This window comes from Hydra vulgaris, chromosome 09, assembly GCF_038396675.1.
Source record: "Hydra vulgaris chromosome 09, alternate assembly HydraT2T_AEP".
Classification (NCBI taxonomy): Eukaryota; Metazoa; Cnidaria; class Hydrozoa; order Anthoathecata; family Hydridae; genus Hydra; species Hydra vulgaris.
In genome coordinates this window covers 55,432,501-55,444,436 of record NC_088928.1, presented here as the reverse complement: position 1 = coordinate 55,444,436, position 11,936 = coordinate 55,432,501, and the positions used below count along the sequence as shown (strand labels likewise).

At 27.5% G+C, this 11,936-nt stretch overlaps 1 protein-coding gene across 1 annotated transcript in view; it reads left to right on the top strand.

Annotated features, from left to right (window-relative positions):
• The first annotated feature begins 648 nt into the window (after positions 1-648).
• The window catches only part of LOC100212662 (dynein axonemal light chain 1), an 84,372-nt gene continuing 73,084 nt past the window's right edge, over positions 649-11,936 (top strand). The window contains exons 1-3 of the mRNA XM_065806090.1: positions 649-787; positions 991-1,029; positions 11,006-11,115. Coding sequence (XP_065662162.1) covers positions 785-787; positions 991-1,029; positions 11,006-11,115 — 152 coding nt within the window. The 5' untranslated portion in view covers positions 649-784. The remainder of the gene's footprint in view (positions 788-990; positions 1,030-11,005; positions 11,116-11,936) is intronic.

Genomic DNA, 11,936 nt, shown 5'->3' with positions numbered 1-11,936 from the left:
ACTTATTCACAAATTTCTAAATATTAACAGCATCATTTTTGGCGTACATATTAGAGAGTTTAAGCATGCAAGCGTTATGTCGAGGCAGTGGTAGGAATACAAAATAATTTTTCGTAAATAATTTATAAGTCTCAGGGAAACTTCCTTTCTAACGCACAGCATCTAAAACATACGCTAGAAATCTTATTTCCTACCACTACTTAAAAACGTACGTTACATGAATAATAAATGAGTTTAAAACTCATACCTTTGTTTTGAATGATTTGCTTTATTATTTTTAAGGTTAACGTCGCTCTAACTCCAAATGTCATCTTTAAATTTAAAGTAAACTTTGATGCAGATTTTCTAGTAAGATTGCTTTGATTGTTTATAGAGCAGATTTTTTTTGAAATTGTTCTTAAAATTGTTTTTGGAAATTTTAGTTTAAAAATAAGTCATGAAAATTGAATGACTTGAAACGCGCATGTTAAAGGTTTTTCATGCTAAAGGTTTTTAAAATATGCCGTGGTAGCATACTTGCTAACGTTTGTACTAACACCGTTTGTACACGCGTTATCTCCAGGCGGTGCACCGCATGGAGATAACGCGTGAGTATACTTAAACTCTCTATTCTATGAACAAAACCTGACCAACTTTATTGTGACGTTTTAGTGTGATGACTCTATTCGCTTGGCAACTTTTGTTTATTAAAGATGGGTACATCACGCTTCGTATTAGTCCAGTTTAATCAATCATGTTTATTGCCAAAAGATAAAATTTATTAAATTTTTGAAGAATATCAATTATGGTTAATATAATTATCATTTATTTACTTTAAAGATTTTTTGACTTTAACTGATTAAATTACTAGTTTTTAAGTTCAGAGTTTATTCACAATTTGTATAGTATATAATTTTTATAATTTTAGTAATTTTTAATAGTTTTGTTAATAATATAATTAATTTTTAATTTTATTATTTTAAAAGAATCGCAATATGTATTTTTATTTAGTCTAAAGGTACAACCATTAAAGAGGCTCTTGCCAAATGGGTAATACAATTATTAGTTCTATATACCTTAGTTTTACAATTTTTGAAGCAAAAATTTTGTAAATTAGATTATTTATAATTTCAACAGCATCCCCTACCCATTTAATAGTTCATTTTATTTACTTTTAAAATTTCTTTGTTTATCGTGAATTTAAGAAAAACAGAACTATTAAGGTTAAAGTAAACAGAACATCAACATTTTATGATGAAGTATCATTATACTTTTAGTGATTATAAAAGTTCTGGAAAATATCCAATATAATTATAATTTTATAATTATATTACATTTAATTTATAATTAAAATCTAATTTAAAAATTATAAAATATTTTATAATTTTGTAATTACATTTAACATAATTATATTGGTATATTTTTTACAGTTGTTGAAATTTTGTTTGCTTTTACCAAATCTTTTTTTATTTTGTGCTTTCTCTACTGTTATATTTGCAGTTTATTTGTATTTTATTTTTAGTTTAATTTTCACACTTTTACATGAAGTCTGATGTAGCACGATATTTTTTGCAAGATTATTATTGTTCAGATCATTGATTTATTATTATATATCAATAATTAATTTTTTTATTCATTGCATGATACTTTTGAAAAGTAAAGGTGATAAAATAATTTACTTGATATTTATATACAAAAAAAGTCTGCCCACATTTGTTAATTAAATAACCATCTGTGAAGAGAGTTGAAATACATGATTTTGTTATCAATTTGATGCAGGCTAGTTATTTAGTTTAAATAACTTTTTACTGAAATTGGTTGATATTAGAATAGGCTTAAGTTTACTATTATTAAATATTATTTACTTTTTATGTTAAAGTTCCTGGAGTCTATCATTATAGAATCTGCTATATAGAGTCTTGAGTAAAATGATACATTATACCTATAGGTTCAAAAATCATAGATTTTAGAATTCCTAAAATTCTGCAATATTTTTTTGCATTTGCCTTTTACTTTTTGTTTTTGAATTTTGAATTATCCTAGATGTTTTATAAATAATTTTATCATTTTCCTTTTTCGCAAATATAAAATGTTTTCAAAATACTATCTAAAAAAATTATTGTATTTATTTTTCATTTTATCTTTTGACCATATCTCAGGTCACTTAACCAAAAGCCTCTTTCCAAAAAAAAAAAGAAAAAGCTTTTTACCAACTATAAAAAAAGGTATTGTATCTCCAAAAAATCAGATAACTATATTTTAATCAAGATAAGTTTTTGGTAAAAAAAGCTGTACAAAATGAAAAAGTATATTTGACTAGTTTTTTTCTCCCAGCAATGTTAGCTTTTGTTGAGGGCATTCTCTCTCACAGTGGGTTGATAATGCCTTTGTCATAATAATATAATCTAGCCAGTTAAGCCATTTTTACAAGTTTTATTGTTTTCAAATAATAAAAGATAATATTTTCATGTAAATAAAAAAAATTTGGCAAACTTAGAAACAGCTTTGAACTTTGAACAACTAGAATTTTGAAACAATTTATTGATTCTCGTATATTAGATCTAGAATTAGATCTAATATAAGAGAATTTGGTTTATCAAAAATGATAAGTTAACAGTCAAATAAATAAATGATAATTAACATTGTGTAAAATGTAAATCAAATTAAGGACTCTTTCCAAATATAATTGTTTTTTATAACAATAAAATAAAAAGTTTACCAAACTATAAAAATATGGCTTCGCCATATAACAACACTGCACTCTAGGAGTGATTCTTCAGCATGATAAATAAATGAAAAAACTTATGTAAAGCATGCATGTTCTACAAACAAATTCATAACTTTAATTCAAAAAAGTATTTTTTTTTAATTTTATTCTGATTTACTCCCAACAAGGCTGCAAGCAACCACTATTGAGTTTAGAGTTACTAGAAAAAAAGAATAGAGTTATAGAGCAAGGAAACAGTTGACAGAAAACTTAAAAAGTTGTATGAATCAGAAAAACACGATGATGGGAAAGAGTTGATAAATTTTTTCTCTGCAATTCAACTAAAGGGTTGAAGTGCAGAGAAAAAGATAGAGGAATAAAAGTTTTTAAAGCATGCAGGGATACATACAGTAAATGAATGAAACTTAACTGAATGACAAGTAAAACCAGAATGAGTTTTAGTTGACGGAACTAGAGATGATAGCTCCTTTGAGCAGCAACCATGATAGTATTTGTATAAAAGAGAAAGAGATGCAACATTACGACGATGGGAAAGAGGTTCAAGCTTAGCAGATAGACCGGGTCCAACTACGTTTACAATGCGTTTTTGGACCTTGTTTAGAAGGGAAAGAGTATCATTAGAAGAATCAGTTTTGAGAATTATTAAAAGAATCAGGTTGAGTAAAAGCTAGAGATGGTGTCTCGATAAAAATACTCATCTTGGGCAGATGTTAAATGCATCCAGCTACTGTCTTTTAGAAGGCCTCCTAGGCAAAGACTTAAGGGGTAAACAGATTCTATCTGTTGACCAGCCTCGCACCCCTTCTTCACCTATTAGACTGGCACAGATGTATTTTTAGTACATTGTTTCCAGTTTAGGATGTTGAATGCTGGATCTTCTTGACTCAACGCATGGGTTTTGCTTGTGTCTCTGTTTTTATGACTAGGCAACTCATTCGATTATCTCCTAATGAGGGTACAGCTTTAAAACTCAGTTTTTGAGGTTCTGAGGCCGGCAGGTAGTCAGGTTTCCCGAACTCTGTGGTAGCTCTCAGAGAGGCTGATTCCATCAACAGCTGAAAAATATCAAAGTATTAACTGTGCCATGCTGCACATGGATGGTGTCCCTGTTTGTACTTTTGGTGTGCATTGCCGAGGCCACATTTGGAGCCCTTTGTTATGGCTTTGGGTTTATTAATAGTAATGTGGCAAATGCTAGGGCTATTAAACAGTGTTCTGAGTACTATCTATGCATTGAGTCAAGTTCTCCAACAAATTTTAAAATGAATAAAGTACCAAAAACTATAAAACACAAAAAACCATCATCATCACAAAGTTCTCTAAACCTATCATTCACTAATATTTGTGGTCCTTGATGTAACTTTTCTTCTGTTAAGTCTTATCTCTTGCAAAGTTCAGCAGACGTACTTGCTCTTTGTGAGACTAATTTGAGTTCGGCTGTCTCATTTTGTGATCTTAGTGTTGCTGGTTATCTTCTTTTAGTTCGTAAAGACTCCAATAGTCACATGCTTGGCTTGGGCATTTATGTTAGTAAGAATTCACCCATTTGTAATGAAACTAGATTTGAATCCACTGACTATTCTTTCATGTGCTTTCGTTTAGCACCACTTCACTCTATCGCCTTTCTCTTTGTTCTATATCACTCTCCTTCATCTCAAGGCTGCACTCTTTTTGATGTTATTTCTGATCATATTGACCAAGCCCTCTCTCTTTATACATCAGCTAATACAGTTGTTGTCGGTGACTTAAATGCTCACCACTCTGAATGGCTTGGCTCTAGTGTCAGTGATTTGGCAGGCATTAAAGCCCACAACTTTTGCCTTTCTCAATCCCTAACTCAAATAGTCAACTTTCCAACTCGCTTTCAAGATAACCTGAATCATTTACCTTCTCTACTCGACTTATGTCTTGTTTCTGATCTTAGTCAGTGCTCAGTTTCTCCACATTTACCCTTAGGTGCTTCTGATCACAGTTTGATATCTCTATAACTAATATTTCATTCTTCTTCATCACCTGAATCCCCATATTATCATACCTCTTAAAACTACAGTAACGCTGACTGTGATTCTTTCCGTGATTTTCTCCGTGATGGTCCTTGGGTAGAAATCTTTTGTCTTCCTGTCGACAAATGTGCTTCTTACATAAGTTTGTAGATTCAGGCTGACATGGAATCTTTTGTTCCCTCTCGACGATTCTAGGTCAAGCCTCACTCTCCTCCACAGTTTTCCTCACACTGTGCTGCTGCAATTGCTAATCAAAACCGTTACTTCCATATTTATCAGCAAAACAATTCTCCAGAAAACAGGCGTCTGTTTATTACTGCTGAAAGCCATTGTAAAAAAGTTTTGTCTAACGCCAAAGTCCGCTATTCTCAGATCATGAAATCTCGTATCTCATCTCAAAAATTAGGCTCTCGTGAATTCTGGAGAATCTTTAATAGTATCTATAATAATCAGTTATTCCATCTCTCTTGTATAGTTCAGACTTTGTCACCACTAGACAAAGCTGAGTTGTTTGCTTAGAATTTTTCATCAATATCATCTCTTGATTTCACTAGTTGTGTTCTTCCTGATATTGCCAACAAACAGGTTGATCCATTGCTTGACATTCGTATCACTCCAGCTTCTGTTTCTAAAGTGATTTCCTGCTTAGACTCTTCTACAGCTTGTGGCCTGGACAACATACCTGTTATTGTCTTGCAGAAGTGTTCTCCGGAGTTGTCATCTTTATTCTCAAAACTATTTAACAAGTGCTTATTATAGTCTTGTTTTTCAGCCTGCTGGAAAGCGGCATCTGTTATCCCTATCTTCAAAAATTCCGGAGAGCGATCTAATTTGTCTAAATAAGATCCCATTAGTTTTCTTACTATCATAAGCAAGGTTTTTTAATCTTTAATTAACAAACACTTAATTTCTCATCTTGAATCTAATAACTTACTTTCTGACCATCAATATGGATTTCGATCTTCTCGTTCTACAGCTGATTTGCTAACAGTAATAACCAATATGTTTTATCGTGCATTAGATAAAGGTGGAGAGGTTAAGGCCATCGCTCTTGACATTTCAAAAGCTTTTGATAAAGTTTGGCATGCTGGTCTTCTCCATAAGCTTTTTTCTTATGGTGTATCTGGCAACATCTTTAAGATTATTGAATCCTTCCGTTCCAATCGTAGTATAAAAGTTATCCTTGATGGACAGCACTCTTCTTCATATCCTGTTATTTCAGGGGTTCCTCAAGGTTCTATTCTTGGCCCCATACTCTTTTTAATTTACATTCACAATCTTTCAGATATTCTCTAAGGTGGCATTGTTTGCTGATGATACTACCATTTATTCTTGTTGTGATAAGAAACCAACACTCTCTGATTGCTTGGAGCTTAAAAAAGGATCTCACTTCTGCTACAGCATGGGACTCACAGTGGCTGGTAATCTTCAATACAGATAAAGCTCAATCTTTTCAGCCAATCGTTATTGCAATAATTTAGATCTTCCTATATTTATGAATGCTAATGTACTTGATGAGTCATCTATTCTTCATCTTCTAGGATTAACACTTACTTCTGATCTTTCTTGGAAACCATATATCAAATCTGTTGCAAAATTAGTCTCTACTAAGGTTGCATTTCTTTATTGAGCTCGACACTTTCTTACTTCGGATTCTATTCTTTTCTCTATAAATCTTAAATCCCGCCTTGTATGGGATACTTTTGCCATATTTGGGGCGGATCTTCTAATGGTGCCCTTTTCTCTTTTAGACAAAGTGCAAAAATGCATTGTAAATATAGTTGGACCTGCTCTTGCAGCCAACCTCCAACCATTATCAAATTGTTGTAATGTTGCTTCTCTTTCTCTTTTCTACAAATACTATAATGGGCACTGCTCTAAAAAGCTAGCATCACCTGTGCCATCTACTAAAATTCATTATCATGTTACTCGTCATTCAATTAAGTCTCATCCTTTTTCTGTGACTGTTCTTAAGTGCTCCAAAAACTCTTATTCATTTAGTTTTTTTCCTTGAACATCACTTCTTTGGAATTCGCTTCCTTCATCTTGCTTTCCTAATTCATATAATTTGCAATCCTTTAAGTCATCTGTCAATCGTTATCTTGCTCTACAATCTTGATCTTTTCTCTTCTAGTATCTCCCAACTTTAATTAGTTGTTGCTTGCAGCCTTGTTGGAAGTGAAGATGTTTAAAAAAAAAATAGCTGTTTGTAGTAAATAACTGAGTTTTGTTGGAGCTAAAGTTTGCTAGCTACTGTGAGCCCCAATCTGTTACAGAAGTGAGATCAGATTCAAGATCAACTGTCTCTTCAAAACGATTGATAAGAAAAGACTTTTTGTCAAGAGAGGAGTATAAAGTTGAGTCATCAGCAAAAAAGACTTCTTTATATGTAGGGCTGTCGGGAAGATCGTTAATGTAGATAAGAAACAAAGCAGGACCAAGGATAGAACCTTGAGGTATCCCAGAAATTACTGGAAATAAAGAAGAGTGTTGAGGATGACTTTAGTAAAGTGGTTAGAACGAAATGATTTGATAATCTCAAAAACTTTCCTAGATACACCATATGAAACAAGCTTATGGAGAAGACCAGCATGCCAAACTTTGTCGAAAGCCTTAGATATGTCAAGAGCAATAGCCCTAATCTTTCTGCCTCCATCTAATGCACAAATGCTAAAAACAAACTTTACATTCTTTCATATATTGTTGATGACGTTTTAATAGACATGAGATAATTCTTTGCATTTATTCAATCTTATAAAGAAAGTGGTTGAAAATTTTAATAGTGATTAAAGAAATTGTTTAAACTTAATCTAAAGTTTTATAAAGTTGTTAATTAGAAAGATTTTTCAAAAATTTCTACTAATAAAACCTCAACCCTTGTAGGATATGACTTTGCAAATCATATTTGACCTCAATTTTAAGTCTAAAGATATTAATAACTTTTATTAAAGGATACGTTATTCAAAATATTGAAAAAGCAGATATTTTTCAAGAAATACTCTCAATTTTGGTGGTTGGAAAAAGTGTAGAAATTGAATCAAGTTATTTTGACAAGTATAATCATTTTGGCGAGTATAATCGTGTGAAAATTTTTTTAATCAAATCCAATTTGATCTTGGATTTGATTAAAAAAAGATATCATGATATCAAAAAAGGTTATTTTCATAGCCACAAATTTTATTAAAAGCATATTTTAGCATATGAGCTATATTGCAGTGTGATGGAGAGATTCTTTAATTAATAAAGTGAAAACCAAATGAATTTAAGTTTTTTAGTTGTCACATAAACTCTAATGACTAAAGCATATAGTATAAGAGTTATTAAAGCGTGTACATGAAATAAATCTGAAAGAGTAAATACGTAATTTTTTTTCAATGGTTGTATTAATATATTTTTCATTGTGTTTGTATTTTGTACTAAAATCTTTTTTTTAAATCATCACATGTTGGCAACATGTAATGATTTAAAAAAAAGATTTTAGTTTTACCATTTACTCTCAAGTCCTCAATAAAATTGGGGGAGGAGGGTTTACATTAATTTCCGCCACAAAACAAATTTTTATTAAAAAATTACAAAGCTTGATACAAACCTAACTAATAACTGATAATGACTATATTACTCTACTTCATATGTCTCTAGGCTAACTAATCAATTACTCACACACACATCTATTGTTATATATTTCATAATATTATTTATATTTTTATATTAGTTTTTAATTTTATATATTTTTTTAGTATATAAATAATGCATTTAATCACATAAACGAAAATTTTTAAACAACCATTGAAACATTTAACTATTTCACAACTACTAGCTAACTAAAAATGAATTAATAATAATTTAAATTAAAAATTAATAAATATTAAATTAAATTAATTAAAATTAAATTAATTAAATTATTAAAAATAATAAAAAATTATTAATTAAATTAAAATTAAAAAATTAAAATTAATAATTGGTACATGAAACTCAGACTTGCAATTTAAATTATATTTTATTATAAACATTAGCATTTAGCTAATTTCTGCTACTGCAGGTAACAGTAAAATATATGCTATATATATATATGAAGACCTCAGTGGAAAAACCGGCGTTGTCACATTTAAAAAGTATTGAGAAAGTATTTATTGATCATTAATAAAAGTCTTTATTTAAAGTAAATGAAACTAAGCAATTTAAAAAAATTTATATTATAATTATTTTATTTAAAATTTATTCAAAAACAAAACATTTTGTAATTTTTTATACAAAAATTTTTTTTTCTTTGCTTTAAATAAAGACATATATTAATGATCAACAAATACTTTCTCAATACTTTTTAAATGTGACAACGCAGGTTTTTCCACTGAGGTCTTCATATATATATATATATATATATATATATATATATATATATATATATATATATATATATATATATATATATATATATATATATATATATATATATATATATATATATATATATATATATATATATATATATATATATATATATATATATATATATATATATATATATATATATATATATATATATATATATATATATATATATATATATATATATATATATATATATATATATATATATATATATATATATATATATATATATATATATATATATATATATATATATATATATATATATATATATATATATATATATATATATATATATATATATATATATATATATATATATATATATATATATATATATATATATATATATATATATATATATATATATATATATATATATATATATATATATATATATATATATATATATATATATATATATATATATATATATATATATATATATATATATATATATATATATATATATATATATATATATATATATATATATATATATATATATATATATATATATATATATATATATATATATATATATAATATATATATATATATATATATATATATATATATATATATATATATATATATATATATATATATATATATATATATATATATATATATATATATATATATATATATATATATATATATATATATATATATATATATATATATATATATATATATATATATATATATATATATATATATATATATATATATATATATATATATATATATATATATATATTATATATATATATATATATATATATATATATATATATATATATATATATATATATATATATATATATATATATATATATATATATATATATATATATATATATATATATATATATATATATATAATATATATATATATATATATATATATATATATATATATATATATATATATATATATATATATATATATATATATATATTATATATATATATATATATATATATATATATATATATATATATATATATATATATATATATATATATATATATATATATATATATATATATATATATATATATATATATATATATATATAGTTTTGCACCGAAAAGTTTCTACCATAAACTGTAGTTTTAAAACTAATAAACCAGACCAGAAAAATAATAAAAACTTGAAAAAAGTTTATTTTTTAAATGGAAGATTGCTTGCCCAAACCAGACCCTCAGTCGATGTAGCAGCACTTCCTCGTGGCAGCAGGCTATAAGATAGTCGATGTAGCAGCAGGCTATAAGATTGTCAATGTAGCAACACTCCGCGCAAATTTTAAAAGTATGTTTTAAAAAAACAAAAACACAATTAAAAAAACTCTCTAGTCATTATTATTGCGGTTTTTCAAAAAACAATAAAATTTAATGTACTTCTGCATTATTTTGTTTTAACTTTTAGACAACATTAAAATGTAGCTTAATTGTTAAGGTTGCTTAAATGTTATATGTAAATGTATATATAGCTTCTATAGCATATTTAGATAAGCATTTGCTCACTAGTTTTGCTTATCTTTATAGCATATGGTGTTTTCAAAAAAAGGAGAAAAAATGAAGAATAATGAAAGAAAAGATTGCTGCCTCACCCCAAACTCTTAGTCAATGTAGCAGCACTCTGCTGCGAGTCAGGCTATTTTTCAGTCGATGTATGTACTGAAGTCCCCAGCAGCAGGCCATTTCAGTGTGACATCAGAGTGCTCATCTAAACCATCAATTTGTGTTAGATATATATATATATATATATATATATATATATATATATATATATATATATATATATATATATATATATATATGTTTGTATGTATTTATATAAAAACATCATTTTAAATAAACCTATTTTATATCAACATAAAAAAATTTGTTGTTTCAGGAAGCTGATACTGGCCTTAAAGCTTCAGAAGCAGAGCATATTAAGTTGATTGGTCAAATTCCTCCTATTGATAAAATGGATGCATCTCTTTCTACACTTACAAACTGTATGTAAGTGTCAATTTATAATTTTTATTTTGCTTTTCAAATAACTCTGATTAATGTTTACTTTGTCTTAAAAATATGTATTTTTAATTTTTACATGTTTACAATTTTTTTTTAAATGTTATTCATCTCCTCAGGTTGAGAGTGCCACTACAGTAGTGGAGGCTACTTTGTTGTGGTTACAATCTTTTCTTAACTCTTTAACTCTGAAACATGAACCTTGACAAACAAGGTTGCTATGCTGAGAGACTAGTTAAGTGTGGTACTACCAGGGACATGATGGAGATCAAACTTGGAACTTATCGCTTATGAAGCAAGCACTCTACTTCTACACCACTACCACATTTTTGTGTTAATTTTTCACTTTAGGTTCGTTCTCCCACTCCCAACTTACAATCCATTTTTTGCCATCAAAAAAAGCTTTGCTTGTTCCAATTTCAATTGTTGTTTCTTCCATTTATTACAAAGTCGATAGTAGGTAGTATTATTTTGGGACAAGTTCTTGTAGAAATACCTATTGGAACTCGTCTCATTTAAGTTTTCCTGGTTTTGTTGACGTTTGTAGCAGTCCTTCGCAGCATGTTTATGTTAGCATTTCTTGCATAAAGAGGTACATTTATGTGCAAATTGATTTAATGATTAACAGTTAAAACATCATATTTCTTTCTTTCTTTGTTTATAACTTTTCATTACAGTCCCATTTGTTCAGTAACTTGCATTTACTTCTTCATTTACAGATAAACATGCCGCATCTAATCTAGTTTGTACAACCACGGATGCAGTCTTGACACAATCGTCAAAGCTCAATGCATCTTCTCCCCGAAGAA